Below are 27,514 nucleotides of genomic sequence, written 5' to 3'. Positions count from 1 at the left end.
AGTGTCCTGCAAGGGAAAGAGTGACACATGATGGTCAAGAATCAGATCATGTAGGACCCTGTAGGCCATTAAAAAAAAGGTCCAGTTTCTAAAGTCCACCGCAAAGCCAGGGAAGGGTTTTAAGCGGGGAACCCATGTAATCTTATCTGACCACATTTTAAATGTAATTTCTTTGCTATGAAATATCTCTTTGGCTATGGTGTGGAGAATGTACCACTAGGTACAGGAGGGGAGGCGAAAGAAAAGGTCGAAATTGAGAGACCAGTTAGGTTCTTGCAGCTTCGTGGGCCAGAGTTGGTGGGGGAGGGGAGGTAGCCGTGAAAATGGTGACAACAGTAAGCTATGCAGCGGTGAGGACTTGTTGGTGGGGTCATACTGAGCACAATGCCTTGTTCCTTGTAGGCCTTCAGCAAATAGTCATTAAAGAAATGAACGAATAAAGCTCCCCTTCACTTCACCGATGAAATGAAGAATACTGTAATATTCCAAAGGCGAATTTCATTTTGTAGTTGGTAACAGTGGTTTTGTGAGTTGAATTCTAGCTCTCTTTTTAAAATATTTTACTTGCTATCCTCCCCCTTTTTCATCAGCTAGAATGCTTCCCCGTTTCCAAAGCAAACGGAGCGGGGGGTGAGCTGTTTCCCTGGGAGGTAAGGAGTAGGCTGGTCTCTGGGGCTCTGGTTGCTGGGAGAGGCTGGGAGGGATGAGGGATTTTTCCCTCCTGCACTGAGGGCAGAAAAAATCGATGTATTCCTTTCCGTCATTTTCACCAAACCGCTTCCTTATCCTTTCCACCGCATCCCGTCCTACTAGGACAAAATGCAGTCAAAATATGGACTCAATTTGACAAGAGGAAAGGGCCAAAACACTAAGTTTTCAGCACTGTGACAGCCCTGATCTCTGCAAGAACAAAGATGAGTCGAGCCGCTTTTGCAGATCAAAAGGAGCTGCCATGCTGCACCGCTGACCCGCCTGCTAACGGAAGAGATTGTCTGAAGCACACGCCACTCCTCAAATGCTAGCTAAGCCTCTAGAATTCTCTGGTTCTCCATCGTTTTAACCGTAAGTTTCAAAAGTTGCACGCACAATCATAAAAGCAGAAAACCCGCTTTTCTTTGCAGAGGTGACGCTGAAATTCTTGCACCAGCCAAAAGGATTCCAAGGTCAGCTTCCACTTCCTTTGGCTCCCAGGACCCAGGAGGGCCAGGGCCCTGCGGGAGCACGGAGCTTCCTGCTGAGCTCCTCCCAGTCCCCCGCCAAGCGGGGCTGCTGGCGCATTGTCCTTTCTGAGCGCACTGTGTTTTCCAGACGGCACCCCATAGCTCTCTCACCTCTTTATCGCTTTTCTGCAGACCCATTTCCTCTCTCTCTCTCTCTCTCTCTCTCTCTCTCTCTCTCTCTCTCTCTCTCTCTCCCTCCCTCTCTCTCTCTCTCATATGTATTTTAACCAACCAAATACAAAGCCAGCCCAACTGCAGAACTGAAGTCGGTTGTTTGTATGTTTAAGTATTATTTTCTGTTCTCCAGTCTTATGTTCTTCATTTAAAATGTAGAGAAGTAAAATATATTATCATACTACTCAAAAATAAAAGTGTGTGTGTGTGTGTGTGTGTGTGTGTGTGTGTGTGTGTGTGTGTGTTTTATCACAATTTCCCATCTTGTGGGCTCTGGCCCCTGGAAGAGAGAGAGAGAGAGAGAGAGAGAGAGAGAGAGGGAGAGGTGGCTGTTAGGTCTGATGAAATAATTGAATTGACACCCCTCCTCTGGGAGAGAGAGAGAGAGAGAGAGAGAGAGAGAGAGAGAGAGAGAGAGAGAGAGAGAGAGAGAGAGGTGGCTATTAGGTCTGATGAAATAATTGAATTGACACCCCTCCCCTGGTAACTGACCTCTAGATCACTTCCCCGCAGACATTCCCTTTTGCTTAGCACTGGCAAGGACCACATTCCGCTTGCTAACACCATTATCTTTTCCCCCAGGACCCGCCCAGAGAATTCTCCACCCAGAAAAAACCCACCTGGAGTCTTTAAAATCTCTAACTCCCCCTCCCTGGGTGCGGGCCAGAATTCATTATTCTCTACCCCCTTTGTCCTCCTGCGTTCCTCCTCCGGCGACCCTAACAGAGGGGAGCAAGGAAGGAAGGAAGGAAGGAAGGGAACATGTGCTTAAATTTCCTCCTGGGAGAACAGCTTAATAGCTTCATCAGACTTTATGCCTATTTTTAAATAAAGTTGGTCTTTAATCAGCTATATTCCAGGGTTGGCACTAGCTCAGGAAAGGGGAGGTCACAGATTAGACTTCAAATATGACCATTTAATACAATTTTTGAAAAGTGACTGTTTGAGCCCTAGCTGGGTAGCTCAGCTGGTTAGAGTGTTGTCCTGATAACAAGGTAGTAGGTTCGATCTCCAGTCAGGGTACATACAAGACTAAAAAAATTAAAGAAGATTCAACCAATGAATGCAGGGATAAGTGGAACAACACATCTCTCTCTCTCTCTCTCTCTCTCTCTCTCTCTCTCTCTCTCTCTCTCTCTCTCTCCCTCTAGCTCTCTTTTTCTCTCTCCCTTCTTCTGTCTCTAAAATCCATCAGTCAAAAAAATTAAATAAAATGTCAGTTTGTGTGAATACGTGAGATGTGGGACGCTGGAAACTGTTCATCTTCTCCTCTGTGGAGACCAAATGCCTGGCTATGTGAGGATGCACGAGTTCAAAAGCCAGACTTTTGCACAGTGAGCAGTAGGTGATGAGATGCTGGATTTTCACTTTCCACGTTCAGAAAGAAGTTCTCCTGACGATTTGATTAGTAAGCCCCTCGAGGAGGGGCGGTTCACATCCTTTCTTCCTCCTCTTGTGCTTTTCTAAATTTGCTTCAGCACACAGAGAGGAATATCAAATGGGGGAGGGTTCCTGCTCCAGATCGAATGTCTCTCCGGTCTCCCCTCCCTTTCTTTCTCCCTTCCTTAGCAATCCAGCCAGAAGCCATGAGGCACAGCCCTGCACTGCAGGGGCCTGGCAGAGGACAGTGCCATGTCAGGAGGCCAACTGAGCACCAGGGTGGCAACTCTGTGTGGGTCAAGAAATTGGCCATCGACTAGGGCGCTGGGCACAAGCTACCACATTGAAGTTAATGGAAACCAGGTTTCTCGACGGTCAGAGAAAGGAGCTGTAAATATGAAAGCAGGAACACTGGAATAAACCCTCATTCTGGGTTGGAACTGGAGGGAGCAGCATGAACTCATGGTTAGATAGGTAGAAGTAAAGTAAACATAATTATACAGTGTGTGTGAGCGAGCAAGTATGTGTATCCTATGTATATTCATTCCGAGCTCTATCCACTGAGGGAGCCTGGGAGGAGAGCCAGTCTTTAGCAATAAACACTCCATTCATCGTTAAAGGGAATCCTTGGATGAGTCTGTAACATCTTTTTGTGCCATAAAGTAAGGAAGTGCTCAGAGAATAATGGAAACGTTTCAGAAGGACACAGAAGGCAGCTTGAAGGCACAGCCACTAACCAAATCTGGCATAATTTGAACATCAAATAATAATAATAATAATAATAAATCATAACCCACTGAATAAAATAGGAATGCATGAGTCCACATTGATATAAACAAACAAACAAGGAGAAGAGAAAGAAGTTTCTCACAAGTTAACGTCAACTAATAAACGTAGAAGAAACAATAAAATTAAAAGCCATCATTTAGCAACCATATAGTAATAATTAATTCAAGCCCTAGCTGGTTTGGCTTAGGGGTGTCGAACTCAATCAGAGAAGGGGCCAAAATCTAAAATCCAGCCTAAATCGCGGGCCGAATGGTTTACTGAACAGTCATAAACTGTCATTGTGATGGAAACGCAGCGGAGTGCAGTGATGACAGTGCTGTGCGGGCCACATTGCAAGGCCTGGCGGGACGGATTTGGCCCGCGGGCCTTGTGTTTGACACATGTGGCTTAGTGGATAGAGTGTTGGCCTGCAGACCAGAGGGTCCTGTGTTCGATTCTGGTCAGGGGAAAGTACCTCGGTTGCAGGCTCCTCCCCACTGGGGTCCTGGTTGGGGTCGTGCAAGGGGCAACCAATCCATGTGTTTTTCTCAGATCACTATTCCTCTCTGTCTTTCCCTCTCTCTTCCACTCTCTCTAAAAAATCAATGGAAAAATACCCGTGGGATAAATAATAATAATAATAATAATAATAATAATAATAAATTCAAGCAGGAAACATCAATGAGTATTCAAACTAGTGGTTGAAATTTAGAGGAGGAGTGGAATGGTCACCTAGTTTCACGGTATCTCCTTGCAAATAGAGCCTGATAGGCACCACCTTAATAAATAATCAAAGCTAATGGGATCAGTCATAGCACAAAGCAATGTCATCGTGTTCCACCTGACCGGATACAGTGAGAAGACCACAGTGCTGGGCATCACCAGAGTCCAACCGTGAGGAGACCTGAATCGAGGCACAGCCCACACATTAATGGCCTTTAATATTAATGAATGTGAAGGTCACAAAAGTCAAGAGCGGACGGAGGAAGAATTCCAGATGGGAGACTACAGAGACCTGACAACTAAGTGCAACAGACGACCCTGGATTGGATCCTTTTGTGGTAAAGGTCATTCTTGGGGCAGTTGGCATTTTCGTGCATGTGGGAGTTCTTAGCATGATTATTGCAACTGTTCTGTGAGTTTAAAATTATTTCAAAAATAAAAATAGCCCAGCTGACATGGCTCAGTGATTGAGTGTCGACCTATGAACCAGGAGGTCACGGTGCAATTCCCAGTCAGGGCACTAGCCTGAATTGAGGCCTTGAACCCAGTAGGAAGCATGCAGGAGGCAGCTGATGATTCTCATCACTGATGTTTCTATCTCTCTCTCCCTTCCTCTCTGAAATCAATAAAAAAAAATTATAAAATAAAAAGAAACACACAACAAAAAAATATAAACAGTGTGTCTGACTAGTAAGCCCTTGCTCCTTCCAAGCCCGTCTCCCCGATCACCATTTGTGTGCCTTTGGAAATCCCTTTCCTTTCTGGTTCTTCTTTTCCTTATTGTAACCGGGAGCTTTGGGTGAGTAACTAATCACTTTGGTTTTTTAATCCAAACAAGTTGGCACCCTGTCCCCTCCCTCCACCCAGTTGTGAAGAAGAAACATGTGGTTGAGTTCAGGGACTCCAGGGTCTCTGTGCCCTCCGTGGCTTCCTGCCCTCTGCCTCTCCCATCCTTGAGCACAGTCATGGTGTCTACACGGCAGGTGGTCCTGCTGCTGGTGCTTGTTGAAGGGCAGGCCCACTGTGAGCGTGACTCAGAACCACAGATCGCTAAAACCGAGATGCTCAGACTTGAAAGAGCAGTTCCTTGGAATCAGTGGGGTGCTCATTTCAAATACAGGTTCCTGGCACATCCCCCTGGCATTGGCTAAACGGGGTCTGTCTGGCAGCGTTATACATGCATAAGTGGATAGACCCAGCCTGGCACGGAACCACAAATCCATCAGGAACTTAGGTCTCCCGGTGTCTCTACTCCATCAACCTTTCACATGCTGTGGTTATTGCCTCAGGGTTGCAAATATGGCTGCTGCTCCTTGAACAACCTGGCCCAATCTTGTCCACAATGTTTGCATTTGCTTTTCCTCTCCTGGAGTCCACTTCCTGACCTCCTGCAGGAATTTGCTCAGATGTCACCTTCTTAGTATGGACCTTAAAACCACAATCTCCCCCTCACCTTAGTACCTGGAACTCCCTATCTCCTCCCTTCTCCGCTTTATTTTTCTTGACTGCACTTAGCACCATTATGTGTATACTATGTATGTGCAATGTGTTTTTCTTTCTCTCCACCCTAGAAGGCAAGCACTGTGTGGATAAAGCTATCTGTTGTTCTCCTCCCTACTGCATCTCCAGCACTTAGAACAATACTTGGAGTGCCTGGGTGGCAGATGCAAATTTTTTGTTCAGTGAAAGAATATACTTCCAGAAGGCAGGAAGAAGAAAAGGGAAGAGGAGAGATGGGAAATATCTAAATCAGGAAAGCAAAAATAATTTCCCAGAAATCCCTAGCCAACTTTCATTTACATCTCCTAGGCCAAAACCATGTCACATGACCACCCTCTGCAGCAAGGGTGTCTGGAAAGAGTGTTTCTAATTGTGTGCACTGCCCTCCTTACACAAAATTACTTATAAATAAGGCAGAGAGAAGAATGGATATCAGAAAGGCAGCCTATAATGTCCACCACATGGATCTATCCTGGGCCTAAAGATCTCTGAGGGTGGTCATTTTGATGCAGGTGAATTGTTGTAAGAAAAATGAACAGAATAATAGAATGAACCATCCTGGGTGAATGGACACACTGGTCATAGACCTGTCTGGTTAACTGTTAGAGCATACCCTAATCTCCCTGTTATCCTCATCATTTTTTGTTGTTGTTTTTTTTGAGAAATACCTTTATTTGCGCCCCTGCCCACATATACATGGTTACAGCTGTAGGACTCTTGGAGGTATTATTCATATATCATGTTCCCACCCACCTGACCCAAAACACTGAATCAGAATCACATTACCATGAACTTGGCACTGGGACCGAGACGCTAAGTCTCTCTGGATGACTGGATCATGTAAACAGAGAGCTGCTGGCAGAGATCTTCTACGTCGTGAACTGGAGCAGCCAAGGAAAGAGCAGGAACCCCACACAGAAAGAGATGAGGTGAAAGAGAGAGGGTCTTTGTGGTGTCTGAGACCCTGGTAGTAGGCTATTACCAAGGCCTGTTCTGTTCTCACCCTTGGTGTCCACTGCACACTTCTGTGTTCCCATTTTGCTCAGGCCAGCTTCAGCGAATCTTTAGTCCTGGCTAAGAGTTTCTCTCTCTCTCTCTCTCTCTCTCTCTCTCTCTCTCTCTCTCTCTCTCTCTCTCTCTCTCTCTCACACACACACACACACACACACACACACACACACACACACACACACCACCCCTAGGCAATGAAAACACAAAGAAGTAACTCTGGAGACCAGGTGCCGAGTCTTGGAGGAAGAAGTGAAACATGGCAGTTTCTTTATCAACAGTCAACAAAGGCCTGGGCCAAGGGCGAGTTCTTCCGGCTGCTTCGTGGAGCTCTGGAAAACCACCCCCCTCAGCCACACGGGCGAGCCCTCTGCTAACGGGAGGAATGAGCGCTTCTAGAATAGGAGTGGAGGTGAAGGGTCTGCAGATTTGGTTTTATTTCCAACCACCCTGCCCATGGCTTCCACTGCTTGTAGAACATGCAAGGTGCCTGTCAGGTCTCTGAGGTACAGATGGCTCAGACAGGTCCTGTAGCACAGAAGAAAACAAAATATGGGTCCTGAAGTCTCCAAGTCCAGCGTTATTATGAACCAACCGTTAGCCAAGGCTCCACCTGCCCTGTTTTATTGCACTCCGTTTTATTGCGCTTCCCAGGTGTTGCGTTGTTTTTGCAAATTAAAGGCAAGACCATGACAAAAAAGATGACAACTCTCTTTATTACAGTAGTCTGGAACGGAACCCACAGTCTCTCTGAAGTACGTCTACAGTCAGTGGCCCCAAATATCATCTATAAGCCAGTGGCAATCATTCCCACCGGGGAGGATGCAATGAGCCTAAGTGTAAAGCACCCGACACAACACCTGGCAAGTCCCTCTCAAAAAGCAGAGCCGCCCCAGCCCGGAACCCTGTGACAGGCAGGGCCGGAGCCCGGGGTGAGGCAGGGAGCCTCTCCAGGAAAACTGTCATCGCCAAAACAATGCTTCACGCCGTGTTGTGCAACCGACCAACCCCGTCCTTTCTGGGAAGCCAGGGGCTCCGGGTTTGCTTTCTTTCCTCCCTGCTATAGAGAGCCAATCGCCAGAACCCAAAAGGGAGGGAAAGAGGCCCTGGGGAGAGATGACAAGGGAAAGGTAGTGTTTATTTTAACTTGATGCCCACCATGTGCCAGGCACGTCTACCTGCTTTGCCGTACGCACATCGTTGGCTGTTTTAGCTTGTCTTGGATGATACATGGAGGCACAGACGGGGCAGAGCTGTCAAAGGCTATTTATCTGGACAGCATCTAGGCAGTTCTGAAATCTGCTAATAGTTCAGAATTAACAGGGCGGGGATGCTACGAGAACATGAACAGCTGCGGCCGTGGCTCTGGCACAGACGTCAGCCTAGAGTCTGGGACCTGCCTCTCGGCCATGCTAGGCAGACGCGTCCCCTTTTATTAAGCAGCCAGTCTCCTTTTATCAACTGCAGCTGGGCTCCCTGTGCCACTAAACCCACATTAGGAAAACAAGGGAGAGAAAGATGGGAGGGAATAAAAGCGGGAGTAAAAGAAGGAAGAAACAAAGGGAAGAGAAGGCAGGCAACCAACACTGTGACGATGCTCATTCCTTTATTGTTGACTGTTAATTTGAACAGGGGCTGGGGCCTGCGGGCTGCTGGCAGCACCAGGGTGCAGGTGCATTTCTTGTCATCTACGCCAAGGAGACAGAGGGCAATGTTTTATATATATATATATTTATATATTACATATGTAATATACGGGCCACTGCATTAGCTGTTGTCCTAAATAAAGACCATAGCGACAGACACGGAAATTTGGTCCTAATCAGGGCCCTTACTTTGTCAACCAAATGTCTGATACATCAAGAGAGAGAGAGAGAGAGAGAGAGAGAGAGAGAGAGAGAGAGAGAGAGAAGCAGAGAGACTGAGATCCAACCACCCCAGTGGCCCTGTTCCCAGCATATCTTACACTGAGTGTAGATATCCCCAGTGGAGTTAAACACACACAAACACGCACATACATACACACATACACAAAACTGCAGGCAGGAGCTCCTCCTCTGACCATACCTTGGGCGCAGCCCTCAGACCAGGGGCGGTGAACTTGGGAAGATTGTGCTATAAGACTGTGAGGGTGGAGTGACCAGACAATGCAGAGTCAATGGGTCCAAGTGGCGAATGGGGTGATACATGCTGCTTCATCCACAAACGAGAAGGAGGTCACTGTGCCCAGGCCACCTGGGAGATTTCTACACACAACTCCTGTCCCAGCCTCAGCCGAATCAAGTATCTGAATTCTGAGTCTCAAATAATCTCTTGGGCTCTGATGAAAAAATGTGATATCCTTGATGGACAGGAGCAAATGGTAACTGAGTTGCCCAACCATCTAGTCCAGAAATGGCAGCAGAAATGGCAGCATATTGATAAAAAACAAAAACAAAACAAAACAATAGCTTGGTCCTCAGAGCAGAACTTGAAAAGTGTAAAAAGGGTTACGGTAATTTCCTGATGGAAAGAGAATAACCGGGCAATCAGCCCCACTACCACCTCCCACACACTAAATTTCAGGCACATCAGTCAATTTTATGCTTTTAGATAATGACTACATTCCTCCTATCCTAGGAATTGTAGACTCCCACTACTAGGGTACTTTAAAGTCCCAAACCATCGTTTTTCTCTCATGATTACCTCTTCAAACCTCCACCAACACACATACTTTAAAAAGTCAATGAAAATTAATCTCTTTTCTTTTTTTGGTAGAAATTTACTTATCACTTGAGATACCTGGAGACATCTTGGGATGTCACAAAGGAAGGTGGAGAGCACTTCCATAGGGACCAATTTCCACAATGCCGAAGACGGGGTTAGTTTTCAACAAAACAGAGCCCAACACATGTGACTCAGAAGCAGGGGGAATAATCGTGCCCCCGTCTCCATCTCCTGTGCTAAATGAAGGGGGAAGCAACAGGTGCCGACACCTTTGCTGAGCCGGGGGCGGGGATAATGACATCGCTCCCTCCACTATGAACTGGGATCCAGGCAGCTACAGGGAAGACATTAGAAGCAGGAAGGAGCAGCATCTCAAAAACAGGGAGTTGGCTTGGACCACTGGTTGACCAAAGTTACTTCTTGGAGGGGCACAGACACAAAGGACATGGGAGGAGAGGAGGGACTTCCCTTGGTGACTGTCCGCAGTGTCTCCATTCCTGTTCCATTTCCTGCAGTGTCTCCATTCTTGTTCCATTTCCTGCAGGTCCGAGGAGGCGGCAACTGGTTGGTTCACAATTCCTACCCGAGGCTTGGGAAGGAGAGCAGGAAGCAGTCTGGGAAGCCATGGATTCTTGCCAAGCTGAAGAGCATGGGCTGGGAGGGGGAGGTCTGTTAAGTCTTTGAGGAGCCCAAGAAGCTGAACAAGGTTTTCTGAGGCCCAGAAGGTGCTGGGAGCACTGTCAGGACCTCTCCTGTCCTCAGGGGACGCCCAGCATTTTACTAGTCCCAGAACGTGCTTAGGAGCTGCTCGCCACCAGCACAGGAGGAGATGGAAGTTTTGGAGACAGGTAGAAAAAGTCCTCTCTTCTCAGGCACTGGCCACCATCCCTTCGGGGGAGAACTGATGGAGAGGAGCTTGAGGTCTGGCTGGGGGAGGGGGTCTATAGTCAGCAGAAAAGGAGGCTATGCAGTGACCAGGGCAGGCTCAGGCGAGGGCCTCTCCCCACACTAACTGAGCTGAGCTCCGTGAATAAATAACATTAATTAAATAAAGGAGGCTGAGAAGAGCAGGCAGAGGCACGGTCTGCTGGAGTCTCACCCCCTCACACATACACACACACACACACACACACACACCAAGCGGCAGGTGAGATGATCCAGGGTTGGCGATCCCATCTGCCTGTCAGACGGGCAGCCTAACTGAAGGCTGTCACTCATGGTCTGGCACTGTCGCAGGGCGCAGAGCAGCGGAGGCCAGTGAGGCATGTGCGGCGGAGGGTGGAGGCCGCTGAGGACTCTGGCACCTGCAGGGGTTGGGGACAAGTGGGTGAAAGAGGAGGTTAGGAAAGAGGGCAGTGAGGACCGTCCATCCTCTCACCTGTTGCTGTAGAAACTCCTTCCCTACAACCCCAGTCATGACCCCCCTTCACGCCCTCTGGTAGCTGGGTAGCCGGTGCAGTCCCCCTGCCTCCGATCGTAAGGCCGTTCATTGCCTGCTCTGCTCATGGTGGTACTGACCAGGATCTGGATTTTCGAACTTTCGATGTGGAGGGTCTTTCCAGAAAGCTGTCCAACCGCATGAGCCTCTCCATGTGTAGTGCACGGGGATCTTGGTCTTGGTCATGAGAGAATTCTATCTCGAAGACAGTTGGAGGGGACACATCCAACTCCAGGAACATGATGTTTTCAGCCTGTGGGAGGAGCATCACACCAGACATAAGCAGCAGCCCCATGACTGTACCTTCTGGGCGCTCAGTAAATACGGGGTGCAGCAAGGGTGATGAGGTAGGTTGGAGGAAGCAGAGGCTGTGAGCAGTACCTCCCCTGGGCTCTCTCCCCTCCCCCCTCCTACTTTCCAGCTTCTTACCCTGTACCTGGGGTGGGACCCCATTGCCATGGCAACCCGAGCATACTGGCTGATAGGCCTCTTGTAGCCCACCGCAGACGTTGGCCGCTTCTTCATTTGGCTGTTGTTGCTGTAGGGGAGAGGCTGTATTAGAATGGATTTCCTTCAAGCACAAAGGGAAGACGATATTCTGAGGAAGTAAGTATCATTCAGGTAGGCAGAAGGCCCAGCAGGCTGCAGATTTCTGGAATTTTCTTCTCTTTTCTCTAACACAACCTCGCAACTGGCGAGGGACAGAAGGAAAAAAAGTAGGGTCTAGGTAGAGAGGGGTAAAGTGAGGGATGTTTGTGTGAGGGACTAGGAGACATCTGTAATAATGTCAGCAATAAAAATAAAATATTATTTTTAAGAAGTGATACCGAGTCAACTGGATTATGCACAGGCAAAAAAATGAAGTTGGACCCTTACCTTGCACCAAATATAAAAATTAACCCCAAATGGATCATAGACTTAAAAGTAAAATCTAATCTATAAAACTTTTCAAATAAAACATAGTAGTAAATCTTTATGATCTTAAGTTATGCAGTAGTTTCTTACCTTTGATATCAAAAGCTCAAGTAACTAATGAAAAAAATAGGTAAGTAGAACTTTATGAACACTACAAACTTTTTGCTTCAAAGGACAGTATAAAGAAAGTGAAAAGACAATCTACAAAATGGGGGAAATATTTTGCAAATCATATATTTGATAAGGAACTTGTATCCAGAATCTATAGATAACTTTTATAAATCAACCACAAAAAAGACACGCAACCCAGTTTAAAAATGGACAAAGAAGCTGAATAGCCATTTCTCCAAAGAAGGTATACAAATGGCCAATAAGCACATGAAGAGATGCTCAACATTATTAATTACAGCCAAATCTTGTTTCTCGAATGTCTCCCATCTCCAACAATTTGGTTCTTGACTGTTCACTCAAAAAATGTCTCGGTTGTCGACCAAAACTTCAGTTTTCAACCTGACAACCCTTTCGTGCTGAACTGAACCAGTGACCTCATGGTTCATGGGTTAACTTTCAACCACTGAGCCACACTGGCTGGGCATATTTTAAGATTTTAATATGGCAATATATAGATGCATATATATTTTTATGTATATATTCTCTTGTTGATGGTTACCTAGGTTGATTTCCCCCACCTCCCCACCACTAAGTACATTTCTTTACAGGTATCTTCAATTACATATTCAACAGATTCCCTGGGGTAAATACCCAGGAATGGAATGGTTGATGGTTGCATTGTAGGGTATGTGCATCTCAACTTTCCTAGATATTGCCAAGTTGCTTTTCGAAGTGGTTATTCCTACGAAAATTTCCATTGCCAACTCACGGTATGTCAGACTTTTTTACTTGCAGCAATTTGATGAGTGTAATGTATTACTGGATTGTCAGAAACAGAAAAAGATAGGAAAGAATACAAGAAAGTTACTTTAATTTAAAATAAAACACCCCACACAGGTTTTGGAGGAAGACAGGCGGGGTTTGAATGCTGGCTCCGAGAGCTTTGAGACCTCAGGAAGTGGCTTCCTCTCTCTGAGCCTCAGCTATGGCAGCCTGTCCTCCAGAAAAGGCTGAGATGAACCAAGACAAACACCGAGCATGGGACACCACAAGGACGCTGTACCTGGCCCTGATGATGACGTACTCTCAATGCCACTTGCTCACTTCAAGCAGGGACACAAATGAGCAATGAAAGAAGCCAAAAGGCAGACAGCTAGAAGGCAGAGGAGGGGACGAAACGGGCAAGTAATCCACAGGTAGGACGCTCTGTCCTTGAACAGAGCAAGGCAGGCAGGAGCCCATGAACAATGCCTGCCGTCTGCAGGGAGAGCAATAACATCCTTGTGGTTCATTTTGTGAAAGGTGAAAGAAGAGTGCTGGGCCCCACCTGGGCCCCCGCTGACTCCTCTTTAGAGAGGAAGGCAGAACGGATGAGACTGCAGAAGTCCCACCTCTCAGGCTCTGCTGCGGTGGAGCCCCGGAGGCTGTGCACCTGAGAGGGCAGCACCGGTGACAGCTCGGAAGGCGGCGGGGGAATGAGTGATATAATAGCTTGTCGTATATAAGAGGAGCCTACATATCCCATTTGAATTGGACACCAGCCTCCTGAGGTGCAGACAGGGCAGACACCAGGCTGTCTTTGGTGTCCAAGGTCATCTGATTAGAAAGAGACAATATGATGCTGTACTGTCTTAGGAGTACACGTGAACCGGCCTGGGGTTGAAGTGCACCTTGAAGACTGCAGGCTCTGAGAACAGGACAGAAGGACACGGCTGGGCTGGACTGGGCTGGGCGAGCAGAGCAGTGGATCAGTGTAAATTGGCAGCCTGACCCCACAAAGATGCCAGGGCTATTCTGGGTGGCATGCGGGAAGAAGGGGCTGGGGGAGGGGCGTCTGTAATTGGGACACCAAACTCCCCCTCTACTCCCTCTTCTGCCCCAGGCCTACTTTCCATGATCTACCCTCTGCAGTAGGCCAAAGAGCTAAAGCTACGATAGAATTTTGTGAACTGTAAACCATGTGCTACAGACACTGCCCGATATCCAACCCTTAGGAGATAATTTTGTATAAACACAATTAAAAATAAAGTCTATTATGAGAAATAAGAAAATAAAAGGTCATACTTGAAAAAGTTATTGCTACAGCTGGCTGAAAAAATGGTTGTGATTAAGGCAGGCACCTCACCTGAAGATGTTGTGTGTCAACCAGTAACCACATAGGAATAATGGTGGAAAAAATAGAAGATAGGCTTCCGAAAAAAGTTGATATGGGCATGTTTCAAGAGTTTCCTGACAGCCCTAGCCAGTTTGGCTCAGTGGATAGAGCATCAGCCCGCAGACTGAAAGTCTAGGTTTAACTCTGGTCAAGGGCACATGCCAGGTTGAGGGCTTGATCCCCAGTAGGGGGCGTGCAGGAGGCAGCTGATTATGGGTATTTCTATCTCTCTATCCCTCTCCCTAAAATCAATAAAAACAGGTGTGTTGTTTTTTTAAAAAAAAATTTAAATAAAATATATCCCTTCTCAGTTACGGATTATAGAAGACTAAAGCAGCATGACAAATTCGATGCACCATCTCCGGTGTGTGGATTGGGGGAGGGGAGGAAACTGCCATAAAGGACATTATTGTGGTACTGGATAAAAGTGAAGATTGCTTATATAATAGTATTGTGTTGATATGAAATTTCCTAAGTTTTGTATTGTGGTTATGTAAGACAATGTCCTCATTTTTAGGAAATACAGGTGATGGGCCAGGACATCTGCAGCTTAATCTCAAATGGTTGGTGTGGTAGGGTGGAGGAGTTATTAATAACACAAGACATGGCAAAATATTAATTGGTGAATGTTCATGAGGGTATATGGGAATTCTTTGTATCATTCTTGAAATTCTTATTTTTCAAAATAAGAAATTTAAAATCACATCCCTTCTCAGATTTCATCCCATATCTCTAGCCAACACAAAGAAATTCCTCCATCTGCAAACTTTAAACTGGAGTTTTCTAAGCACAAGATCACCCTAGAGCAGAAGCTTGACTAGCATTTCCTTCCAGCAGAGGGCGCTGGAGTAGTAGTTTTTGAGTTTGGCTTCCTTGTAGGAAGCCTCACCTGGAAGCTTTGGGAAGAAAAAAAAAATTGTCCCGGGATCCACCCAAGATCCTTTAAATCCGACTCTTTGTAGCCCAGTTTACAGGTGATTCTAGCTTCGGCCAGGGTGGAGAATGCCTGCATTAGATGCCGTACTACCTGGATTGGAAACGTAGATTTTAAGTCCAAAAATGACACCTTTGAAAAGTCTTCTACTCGTGAACTTGCCTCTTACAAACCTGTGTAGTGTCCCCTTGGGTAGGTTCAGCCTTTCAGAAAGCAGTCAGATGAAGCAGCACCTGATGCTCCAGTGAGAAGCTCAGACCTACACGGCTAGCTTCCCAACCAGCTCAGGGGAGACTCCTGCCCTGTTTGGCATTAATATTTGTGGACGCAGAGAGCAAAGAATCTCTGGGCGAGTGCATTGGTATCTGGCCTCCTAAATACCTCTATGTACATCACTGAGGCTACAGGACTGAAACAAAAGCAAGGTGTCAGCAGGATTGGTTTCTTCTAGAAGCTCCAGGGCAGCGTCTGTTCCTTGCTAATGCCAATCTCTAGAGGCTGTGGGCATCCCTCGGAAGTCTTCACCTCACAGCTACGTCATTGTGGTCTCTTGTTGCTGTTGTTACATCTCCTACTTCTGGAGTCTCATCTTCCTCTGCCTTCCTTTTTTATTTCTTTAAATATATTTTATTGATTTTTTTACAGAGAGGAAGGGAGAGAGAGCTAGAAACGTCGATGAGAGAGAAACATCGACCAGCCGCCTCTTGCACACCCCCTTCTGGGGATGTGCCCGTAACCAAGGTACACGCCCTTGCCCGGAATTGAACCTGGGACCTTTCAGTCCGCAGACTGACGCTCTACCGCTGAGCCAAACCGGCTTCGGCTGCATATCCTTTTTTAGTGAATGGTGTAGTGATTTACTTAATGTGAAATGTGTAATAAATTGTATAAATTTGTAATTTGTAGTAATTTGTTTAATGTGTCCATCGCTAAGTTTAATATATAACTTGAATAAAAATATATAATAATTTAAAAATAAACCTTCTCTACACACAGATTTTCAATTAAGGGACAGAGGCACTTCCAGCTGAGGGAGGCAGTCTGTTGGGCTTAAATATCCGGCCTTGTTCGTGGCTACCAGCAGAGGGGGCTGCACACCCAGCCAATGGACCCAAACTACCTAAGGGCTGGGATGTGTAAACAGGTGGAAATGCTGAATCATGGAGCTGACGGAAGCTATAAAGGTTGGGTCCCACCTCTATCATTTCCTGATCTGGTTGCTTCCCTGAATTCCCCACAGGCCTTGAATGCTGACTGAGTTGGATTTACTTTCTGTCTGCAGAGTCTCCCATGGTGCCCGACACACAGGAAGGTAAATACTAACTATTGCTGCTGCTCTTGGCACCAGACAATGAAAACTCATCAGACTGGCCAAATGTTAGCATTCACTGAGATTGCCGCGAGGCTGAGATTGCTCTTCCCCCCTCTTCGGGCCTTTCATACAAAGCTTTCTGCATCCCACTGAAACCGGTTTGGCTCAGTGGACAGAGCGTCGGCCTGTGGTGAAAGGTCCTGGGTTCGATTCCGGTCAAGGGCATGTACCTTGGTTGCAGGCACATCCCCAGTAGGGGGCGTGCAAGAGACAGCTGATCAATGACTCTCATCGATGTTTCTAAATCTCTACTCTGTATCTCTCTCCCTTCCTCTCTGTAAAAAAATCAATAAAATATATTAAAAAAACAAACAAACAACACCTTTCTGCATCCCAGGCTAAGGAGACACTTTTTTTGGGGGGCGGGGGGAAGGAGACACCCTTTCTTCATGGAGACCCCTACATCAGTCCTGAAAAATCCATCCTCCCTCCATATCACCCCCTTAGCTCTCCAATCTATAGAAACCTGTCTCCCCACAGGCCCTGGCCATCTCCACCCTGGCCCGAGGCCCGAGGCCCAGACGACGGGGGTGAGAGACTCACACTCCGGCTGGCACGAGCGGCTGGAACTTCCACTGCTCCTCCTCACAGTCCAGGAAAAGCCGGTTCATGATCTTGTTCTTCTCCTCAGGGGGAATGAAGTTCTCAATAATTAGGTACCTGGGAGCAGAAAGAAGGCAGAGATGGGAATTGGGGAGAGAGACCCCCTGCCCCCTACAAATATGTGAAGCTGAAGGATCAGAAGTAAGAAGCAAAGAGGCAGAAAGAAGGGACACAGGTGGAGAAACCAACACGTTGGGGGGGAAATAACAGGCCTTGAAAATAACTTCTAATGCAAAGAGTTCAGAGCCAAAGGGGTTCCTTCTGGCCAGCACCCAGCATGCACTTGGGGGGAGGGGCAGTGGTCATCAAGTGGAGGCTGAGGAGGGAAGGAGGTGGAAGAAACTCCAGAACCTAGGTCCCCCCCTCATCCCTCTGCCGCGTCATTCCTAAGACATGTGGACGCATGGGTGACGGGCGGGATGAGGCCGTCAGGAAGGAGAGGATCCTGTCGGGAGCAGCTCGGGGCCCACGGGATGGCTACGGGCCAGGAACGGGAAGAGGAGGGAGCCTACTTGAGCTTGAGCTCCCGGGTCTGCTCGTTCTGCGCCTCCTCCAGGTCCTGCCGCACACGGATGTACTCGTCATGCTGGTCCTGGATCTCCGCCTTCACCGCCTGCAGCTTGGCGTAGAGCTGGGTGGGGGCAGGTGCAGCTCAGAGGCCACCCGGGCTCAGGGTCCCGGGCTCAGCACAGGGTGAGGCCAGGGCCAGCTCTGAGTCTCTCTCCTGCGGCTCCACCACGAGTCAGGCCAGGTGACTCAAAGGCCGCTCTGTCCCTCCTGCATGCTGGCCTGCTACCTGCTCTCTCAGCTGCTGTCAGCAGCATGGAATGTTCAAACTGGAAGGGACTCTGGGACCTTTTGGTTAACACCATTTTTCCATAGTGAGGAAACTCAGGCGGAGACTTGCTCAGGCAGAATAGGGGCCAAAGACCAGGGCTTAGGCAGAGGAGGGGGGTCTAAGCCAGTTTGGAAGGTGAACTACTCACCCCTCTCCTATCTCTCCAGGGGTTCTCAGAAGTGGGGGTGTGGAGGGCAGCACGGGCCCTGCTGCCCCGCTCCTAGCCACTGAGGGTGTGTCTGGGCACTGCCACTGTGACGGGGCCCCTGCCTGGCCTACTCCGGGGCAGCCACATTGGCAGCCCTCAGAGCTCTCCATGTTCTTCCTAGAGTCCAGGCTGAGACGTGCTGCTTCCTACCCTCGCCCCTCATCTCAGGCACACACCTCCCCCTGGCACTGCCTTTGCAGGGTTCTGGTGATGAGATGTTCTCATCCCTTCACACGCCCCTGAGGGCCCAGTGCTTCCTTCTGGGAGCTCCCCCAGGCACGCCACTGCCCTGGCCCTGCTCCAGGCCCAGCTATCCAAGCTGTGACTCATTGGCGACACTGTAAAGGGGGAAGTTACCCAGCACCATAAGGACAATCACCCTGGAGACCAGAAAGGACGGTGTTCCCAGCCCATCAGGCCTAGCCTGCCCCCGGAGAAACAGCTCTCTTCCACCCTAACACCAACCCCTGCCTTCCCCGCTCCGCACCCCAGCAGCCCAGGCAATGGAACTGGGTTCAGCAGTTCAAGCAAAATGGGAAGAGGACCTAAAAGACACACCTCTTGGATGGGTGACTGTCCTAGGCAGAGGCTGTCAGGCCCTCACACACCCGGACCCTGTCCTGCTGTGGCATCTCACCTTTTTTAAAAAATATATATTTTTATTTGTTTTAGAGAAGAAGGGAGAGGGGAATAGAAACATCAATGATGAGAGAGAATCACTGACCGGCTGCCTCCTGCACATCCCCTACTGGGGATCGAGCCTGCAGCCCAGGCCTGTGCCCTGACCGGGAATCGAACCAGGGACCCCTCAGTCCACAGGCCGACATTCCATCCACTGAGCCAAACCAGCCAGGGCGCATCTCACCTTCTTGAGTTTCTTGGTTTTGACCTCCACCTCCTGTTGCAGGGATGTGTAGGTGCCCCGGAGCTCCATGGTCTCCTCGTCGCGGAGCATCATCTCCTGCTGCATCTCCCGCTCGCGGCGTTTCTAGGCCAGGGCAGGGCACAGGGGCTCAGGGCAGCAGCACATACCAGGGAAGGGCAAGCGAGCTCAGGGACTGGCTCACTCCGCCTCCTGTGGGACATGGCTGCCCTATGGCCCCGGCTGCCGGGAGGGGGAAGGGAGGGTAGCATGGCCCACATCCCTGGCTCCCACCCCAACCTCAGTGGGAGCCCCTCCTCTCTGACCCTTCTTCTCTCGGCTCCTATGGCCATGCCTTTCCCAGGCACTGCCCCTGTGGGTGGAGACCCAGCCCTAATCCCTGGCACATTCCAGAGGTGTCAACCACTTACACAGCTGTCCGCATCCGGGCTTCCCAGCCGCCCCACCATCTCCCCACGTGGAGTGACAGTTGACTGGTAAGAACAACCAGTTGTGGTTCACGATGATTCAGGGCTTAGCCATACACTTGGCCAGGGACTCGCACCTTGGGGAAGGCCCAGAAATTCGTGCCAGGTGCCGTGGAGGCTGACAGAGTGGAGAGCCACCGCTTTCTCTCACCCGTCAGCTAGCAGTGCCCCTGCCAGAGACAGGCCCTGGGCTGGTGGACCCACGGGATCCAGGGCAGCTTGTCTGAAGTTCTCAGCACTGGCCCAAGGATCCTGAGTCCAGGATGGCTGACTGCCCGACGCCCCTCAGACATGACCTCAAGGCCATGCACCCCCAGGGACCCGAGGCCCCAGTCCTACCTGCTCGGCAATCTCCTGCCTCTTCAGTTCCAACATCTTTTGCTGCTCGTTTGTGTGATCCATGATGTTCCTGCCCCCGATGAGCAGCTTGCTCTCCATGGCCTGGGGATACAGACAGGGTTAGAGACAGGTTTTTTAAAGGGGCACCGGATTCCCAGGTTGAGAGGCTCTGCTCTCCTGTCCTCGGTGGTCCTTCCAAGAAGGGACACAAGATGTGTCCCAATGGGGCCTTCAAGCGTTTTCCTGCAGCTTCTTGAGCCCCAGCACAAGGCTCCCATTGTCGGCAGGACCATTAAGTGAGGAAAGGAGAGGGGCTCCCTCAGGGAACGTAGGGCACCTGATCTGTTCGCTTTGCATCCAGATGGAAGGTGGTTCACGGGCCTGGGAGGGCAATGTAATCCTGGCACTCAGCACCCAGCTGGTGTTCGGGAGGGGGAGACAGAAGATAGTCCCTGGGAGGCCCAGCTTTTTGGATGACTATCTCCTGATGCAGGAAGAGGGCTCTCAACACAGGCAATGGAAGAGCCTAGTTGTAGGTGGACACGGAAAGCAGAAGAGAAGCCAAAGGCAGGAGACTCTGTAACACTAAGAGTCTCCAGAGGCACTTAGCTTTGGAGATAGCCAGACAGACTGGGCTCTAACCACTAACTGCAAAGCCTTGGTCAAGTCACCCGCTTCGGTTCTCACATCTAACATCAGAACTGTCTACGACGCAGCTTGAGCATCTTGGGACCTTTCCTCTGACTCCCTCCAATCTGCACATTTCCTCCTCTGGCCTCCTCAATAGGCAGGACAACCTCCTGGTGCTCTGCCATCACATCCCATCATTGGTACCCTTCCTGTCTCTCCTGAGAGCTCCCTCAGGGCAGGAATCGTGTCTCATCAGATCTCAGTGTCCGGGCTTAGCACAGTGCTAGGCACAGAGGAAGTGCTCAATCCATATCTGATGAACTGAAAGGAACCTTTGGGGTTGCCCCAGAGCGGGGTTCCAGGTCCTTTCTCTGGGCTCTCTCATCCCAGCGTCAACCGGCCAATCCACATGCACTGTGGCAGGGCCAAAGGGCAGAGCAGCCGGCTCCGGCATCTTGGCCCCTGTAGGAGGGACTGGCTGGGAGTGGAGAGGGAGAAGGAGAGAAGGCAAGAGGAAGCCACCTAGTGCTGTGGGCCACAATGACTGGTCCCTCCAACTCCCGGGGAATGGAGTCTCGAGGGACCACCACGTTCTGGGACGTACTTGGCCACTCCAGCCCTGAGTCCTTGCACTTCCCTTGGCATTTTATTTAACTCCAGTGATCTTCTGTCTTAGCTAGCTAATAAAAAGATCCTACCCTGTTTCCCCGAAAATAAGACAGTGTCTTACATTAATTTTTGCTCCCAAAGATGCGCTAGGTCTTATTTTCAGGGGATGCCTTATTTTTCCATGAAGAAGAATATGGTACACATTTATTGTTAAATGAAAATAAAGGAACTGTATTACCTGTATACGGTACGGTAGTATGGTAGTTGTCAACACAAACCAGACAAACTGTGAATCCTACAGTATCAAGAATTTACTCATTTATTCAATGACAATCATGTCATCATCTTCTGGAACATCATCATAACAATCTAATTCCTGAATTTCCTGGTGAATTTCTTGTGACTCCATTTCTTTCAGAATCAGTGGACCAAATCTCTCATGTTTAGCCTAAGGAGGCCTTATTTTCGGGGGGGGGGGGGATGCCTTATATTTCACTCAGAAGGAAACCTGTAAGTAGGTCTTATTTTTGGAGGATGTCTTATTTTTGGGGAAACACGGGTAGTTCTCAAACTCGGTTACATATTTGAATATGAAATATATGAAAGCTCGGGAGCTTTTAAAATTCCCAGTGCCAGGCCCACCGCATTATCTTGGTCCCTTCCACTCACAGCTGTGAGCACTCCTGGGACAGGTGTTCTAGAGAAGACCCAGCCACAGCAGCTGCCCTGTGCTTTCCTCCTGATTGAAAGCTGGCGACTGGTGTGGAGAGTGGGAAGCACAGGACAAGCAACCAAGTGGAAGAAACCCATTATTTTCTTTGTACTGCAGGCCGGGTTCATCATATCTGATCCCCCTTTATGCAGCGGGTCTCAAACTTCCATGTATATTAGAATCATCTTTTAAAAAACCCAGTGCCGGTCAAACTGGAATGGGGGAGAGAGGGCAGGTGGTGAGGTCCAAGCATTGGTGGTTCTGAAAGGCTTCTAAGTGATTTCATTGTGCAGTTGAATTTGAGAATCACTGCTGTTTGAAGTCTCCTGAATCAGCATTAAAATGCAGAACCTCAGGTCCTACCAGACCTAGTGAAGAAAAAATTGCATTGTAACGAGATCCCAGGTGACTTTGAGGGGCATATTATTAGCACCATCATTTTTCCAATGAAAACTCAGAGAGGTTAAGTAACCTGTCCAAGGTCACATCATGGACATTTGATATAAATGGAGAATCCAGACCCAGGTTGGCCTGGCTCCAAAGCCCATGTTCTTTCTACTGCGGACATTGCGTTGAGAGCTCCAGGAAGCAGAGCCTGCTAAAAGAAAAGCAACAGGTGTCCAGCAAGAGAAAATCATATCTGACTAATCTCCAAGGTCATTGCCGTTCACGGGGAAGCCAGTGGCCAGAATGTTAGAGGTTAAAATGCTCCTGGCAAGGTTCTTCATCCGAGGTTATTCAAAGTCACATGGCGGGTGAGGAGACGGAGAAAGGGAAATGTTTTCTCATAACCAAAAGGGGGGTTAGCAAAAGGAAACAGAAATAAATGGGCGTCCCTCGAGATGGAAAAGTGTTCCAGAGTTACACGTTGCGGGGACTGGTCTCCACTGGAAAGCGAGCACTGGTGAAATGAAATGCCCAGCTTCACAGATGCTCCCACATCCTTCCTGGTGGGAGAGCAATCGCTGGGCTGGGAGAGCCGACAAAAAATGGCAGATGAGCCAAAACCGGTTTGGGGGCATGTACATTGGTTGCGGGCACATCCCCGGTAGGGGGTGTGCAAGAGGCAGCTGGTCGATGTTTCTCTCTCATTGACGTTTCTAGCTCTCTGTCTCTCTCCCTTCCTCTCTGTAAAATATCAAAAAAATATATTTTAAAAAGACCTGACTAATAAAAGTGAGTTAAAAAAAAAATGGCAGCTGGGACCGGTTTGGCTCAATGGATAGAGCATCGGCTTAGGGACTGAAGGGTCCTGGGTTCGATTCCGGTCAAGGGCATGTACCTTGGTTGCGGGCATATCCCCAGTAGGGGGTGTGCAAGAGGCAGCTGATCGATGACTCTCTCTCATTGATGTTTCTAACTCTATCTCTCTCCATTCCTCTCTGTATAAAATCAATAAAAAATATATATTTTTAAAAAATGGCAGATGAGCGTCAATGACACTTCTACAGTTTGGGGAAAAGTACTGCCTTAAGGGCAGCTATGAGCAATCAGTGATAAGCCAGAAGGGGGGCAGGTGCGTAGAGGATCAATCTCTATTGTTCCCAGAAGGCATTGGCTCACTATGCTGCCACAGCTAAAAAAGCCAACAGCATCTGGCCAGCCACCATCATGAAGGCTTTTTAGAAAAAAACAACAGTCATTCTATCTGCATATAAAACCACGACGAAGCTGAATCTGGAGTAGTGTGCACAGTTCCCTCCCTGTGTCTCCGGGGACTCGAAGGCGAGAGATCCAGAGGAAGGTGGCTAAAACCATTCAGAGAAGGGCGATTCTAAGAGACTTCAAAAAATAGGACTCCACTCTGCAGAGACAAAGGAAGGTTAGAGGCTAGGCCCGGAAACTATACAACCAAGACAGGTGTGAAGAGCAAAGAGCCAGGTCTTCCCAATCAGTCCTGGTACACAGAGTAAGAGCTTAAATCTTGAGTTTTTAGGATAAATAAAGGGAAGTTCTACTGTTTACAGGTGATAAACTTATGAAATCTGGCATCTCAGAAGCATGAAATCAAATACTGAACAGTTTATGCCCGGCCGATGCTCAGTGGTTTAACATGGACCTGTGGCCAGGAGGTTAGGCTTCCATTCCTGGCCGGGGCACATGCTGGATATGGGCTCAGTCTCCAGTGAGGGGGGTGCAGGAGGCAACTGATCTATAATTCTCTCTCATAATGGATGTTTCTGTCGTTTTCTCCCTCTCCCTTCCTCTCTGAAACCAACAAAAATATATTTTAAAAATAAAAAATATTTAACTGTTTATTAAGGAATTCTGGGGACATATTTTTAACCTTTTATTGTCTTCCTTTCCTTTCAGAAAAAAAAAAAGCACTAACATAAAAATAACCACAGAAATAATATGAGAAAAGACCACATTTTTCTCACCATAGCTAATCAGCTTTGGTTATATCCCTGTTTTTACCAGATTTTCCATACGCACACATCATTTTTTCACATCTGTAGACATGGCATAAATACAAGCTTATGCTGCTATTTCCACTTTATCAAACATTTCAAGCATTGTCTGTTACTTTCATAATGCTGATGATTATAAATTTAATGATTGCATAATATTTAGAGTGGATAATTTATAATATATTTAATTACCACCCATTATAAGATTATTATTGGTTGTTTATGATGTTTGCAATAAACACCTTGTCCATATAATTTGCTGCCTTTTTAGGTGACTTTCTTAGAAGGATATTTCAGGGGTGGGTAAAGAGTTATAAATAATGGAGTATCTTAGAACATACTGTCAAGTTACCTTTCTAATGGTTACCACTTAAACTACTGTCAGCAATAATAATGGAAGCACTTTTACTAGAATATCATATGCATGAGGACATTATTTTTTGATTGTCTATAATAAAATATATAAAATTGAGCCTCCCTATTTACTTTATACTCCTATACCTTAAGAGGCCTGATATCCCTTTTACAAAATATACTTTTATGCTTTTATTGGGGTGATTTTTAAGTGAGGAGGTAAATCTCTGATTCAAAACAATTGCTTATTTAACCCACTTTTCTATCTATCCACACCTAGTACCAGTCTCTCCTCATTCAACATTCTGCCTGACAATGTTCAAATTGGTTCAAGAACTAGGTAACCGACCCATTTGGACATATGAGCCAGAATTGGAGCTACTAGTCAGGCCTGGGATTTGATGTATAAGCCAAGACTACCAGGCCCCCATCCTATGTCAAGATTCCCAGGACTGGGTTCTGTGTTCGTTCTTGCTCATCCACCTTGGTATGGACCTCCTCTTTAGGACTTCTCCTTCTGGCTGAGCCTGGGACTCCAAGAGAATTCCTGGTCGATGCCTGACTGCCCATTATCACCCCATTCTGTGTGCTCACTGCCCCAGTGCTTCTCTGCCAGCACAGACGTGGTCTGAATGACAACTGAATCTGCCTTATCAGTTACTCACCAAACCTTGCCCACTTGCCCAGCCCACCCACACTATCAGCCAAGCCTGCCTGACAGACTCTATATTTGTGCTAGAAGAAGGGGTTGGCCCTGGCACGAAATCTGTGGGTGGGCCTCAATCCAGGTGCAAGGTCCCTTCCTTCTCCTCAGTCTCAATTCATGCTGTCTGCTTCACCCCACGCTCTGAAATATGTCATGCATGAGCTTCAATTCTTTGCTGAGAAACAGGCTTTTTTTTCCTTCTTGCTTTTATTTTTTATTTTTCACCATTCCTCTGAGGATACCAGTGGCCACTTTCTCCTTTTCCTCAGAGATCTCTATCCTTAATGATCAACCTATGGAGAGCAGGGGGGGACAGGAATGCCTTCTGTGCCTAGGCCCACTTCAGGCTGGGGGTAGTGAGCAGAAAGGCAGGAAATAGGGGCTTCCTAGTCCCTAGGAAAGGGTCTCTGGAGTTCTAAGCTGCCCGAGTTTCTACCTTTGTGATCTCTTGGACAAAGGAGTACTGATGGGTGAAGCCTGTGGACAGAACTGGGTTTAGTCCTGCTGGTTCTAAATACACCCAGTGTAGCTAAGAGGCCAGCAGAAGCTGTGGGGGCTGGAAAGACAGGCTGGGAGCTCCAGGCACCACGGTCTGACTCTGGAGAGAGGGATACAAATCACATGTTAACTAGCTGACCTCACCTCAGGCTCAGTGGATAGAACGTTGGTCTGCAGACTGAGGGGTCTCAGGTTCGATTCCAGTCAAGGGCATGTACATTGGTTGTGGGCATATCCCCAGTAGGGAGTGTGCAAGAGGCAGCTGGTTGATGTTTCTCTCTCATGGATGTTTCTGACTCTCTATCCTTCTCCTTTCCTCTCTGTAAAAAATCAATAAAATATATATTTTTTTAAAAAAAGGAATCATCAACCCTAAACCCTCTGGCTTTATAGATGAAGAAACTAAGGCCCAGAGACAAAGTACTCTAAGCCCAGAGTTCATAATCAAGGAATCTTTAAGTGTATTTGCTCCTATATTGACTATGCACTTTCCAGATAATCTCCCGATTTGATCTGAGTCTTTAAAAAAAAAAAAAGTATTGATTTCAGAGAGGAAGAGGGAGAGAGAGATAGAAACATCAATGATGAGAGAGAATCAGTGACTGGCTGCCTCCGACATGCGCCATATTTGGGGATTGAGCCTGTAAGCCAGGTAGGTGTCCTGACCGAGAATCGAACCATAACCTCCTGGATCGATGCTCAACCACCGAGCCAAGTCCCGATTCCAGGTATTAGAGGTCAGGTGCTATGACAGTTAACTGCCACGATCACCACAGGGGCCATGTTCGCTTGCACACACAGCTCGGGATATTCAGAGGCTCACCTTTTCCCATTCCAGAAGCAGCCGGAGTAGAACACCAGAAGGCGGAGAAAGGAGGCCACGGTATCTGGCAAGTGCTGATCCGGAAAGCCAGCACGGAGACAGCCAGGCCCAGCCAGCCACTTCCGAGAAGATACCATCAAGTATAATTTACAAGAAGAGTGGAGCCAAGGACTCTCAGATGTGCCTGCAGCTGGGCTAGGTCCCTTTTACATTAATCATCAAAATAGCCTCATGAGATAATGAATATGATCCCCATTCGACATAAAAGAAAGCTCAGGCTCAGGCAGGTGAACCGACATGCATAAGGTTATGGTGCCAGTAATTGGCAAAAGTGGTAGCTGAACACCAGCCTCCTAATTCTAAACCCAGGGTCCTTTTCCATCCTCCACAACTTTCTCCCAGGTTCCCACAGGAAGGCACCTTGGAGAGAAGCAACATTTGGCATTTGCATCTCTGTCAGCTAGGCAACCATCAGCAAAGCTCAGAGCACCCTTTCTTCTTCTCCCAGGCAGGGTGTTGTGAATGCTTCTGCTTTTGTGAGGCTATGGGGAGGGGTGGGGGGGCCTCTGAGATGAATAGATTAGAGTTTTTAACCCAGAGCTTGGGGGGAGGTGGTCAGTATCATTAGCATCCCTAAGAGAAGCTCAAACCTGGAATGCTCAAGGGAAGGGTCACCTCACAAGTTCCACGGTAAAATAACATAAAGGCTGCTGGGAACCCAGCTGGCATGGCTCAGGGATTGATCGACCTGTGATGGTTCGATTCCTGGTCAGGGCACATGCCTGGGTTGGGGGCTTGATCCCTACTGTGGGGAGTGCAAGAGGCAGCCAATCAATGATTCTCGCTCATTACTGATATTTTTCTCTATATACCTCTCTGAAATTAATAATAATAATAATAATATATATTTTAAAATATGTATTTTATTGATTTTTCACAGAAAGGAAGAGAGAGGGATAGAGAGCTAGAAACATCGATGAGAAAGAAACATCAATCAGCTGCCTCTTGCACACCCCCTACTGGGGACGT

The 27,514-nt window shown here is 47.9% G+C and overlaps 1 protein-coding gene and 1 long non-coding RNA gene across 3 annotated transcripts in view; one reads left to right on the top strand and one right to left on the bottom strand.

Moving 5' to 3' along the window:
• The first annotated feature begins 1,774 nt into the window (after window positions 1-1,774).
• LOC123652209 lies at window positions 1,775-8,700 on the top strand. The gene is made up of 2 exons (XR_006741387.1): window positions 1,775-1,830; window positions 8,638-8,700. It is a non-coding gene; the product is annotated as an uncharacterized LOC123652209 (long non-coding RNA).
• The window catches only part of KIF3C (kinesin family member 3C), a 30,872-nt gene continuing 11,722 nt past the window's right edge, over window positions 8,365-27,514 (bottom strand). The window contains exons 2-8 of one of the 2 annotated variants that reach the window (XM_036435004.2): window positions 19,743-19,844; window positions 18,919-19,041; window positions 17,520-17,638; window positions 16,948-17,064; window positions 11,347-11,455; window positions 10,998-11,170; window positions 8,365-10,783 (exon numbers count right to left, since the gene is read on the bottom strand). In XM_036435004.2, coding sequence (XP_036290897.1) covers window positions 10,690-10,783; window positions 10,998-11,170; window positions 11,347-11,455; window positions 16,948-17,064; window positions 17,520-17,638; window positions 18,919-19,041; window positions 19,743-19,844 — 837 coding nt within the window. In that variant the 3' untranslated portion in view covers window positions 8,365-10,689. Of the gene's footprint in view, window positions 10,784-10,997; window positions 11,171-11,346; window positions 11,456-12,541; window positions 13,097-16,947; window positions 17,065-17,519; window positions 17,639-18,918; window positions 19,042-19,742; window positions 19,845-27,514 lie in introns of those variants that run through there. The other variant, XM_036435005.2, reaches the window with a different exon arrangement.

This window comes from Pipistrellus kuhlii, unplaced genomic scaffold, assembly GCF_014108245.1.
Source record: "Pipistrellus kuhlii isolate mPipKuh1 unplaced genomic scaffold, mPipKuh1.p scaffold_m20_p_13, whole genome shotgun sequence".
In the NCBI taxonomy this organism is placed as follows: domain Eukaryota; kingdom Metazoa; phylum Chordata; class Mammalia; order Chiroptera; family Vespertilionidae; genus Pipistrellus; species Pipistrellus kuhlii.
The sequence above is the reverse complement of the archived record's forward strand: the minus strand, read 5'-3'. Positions and strand labels throughout refer to the sequence as shown.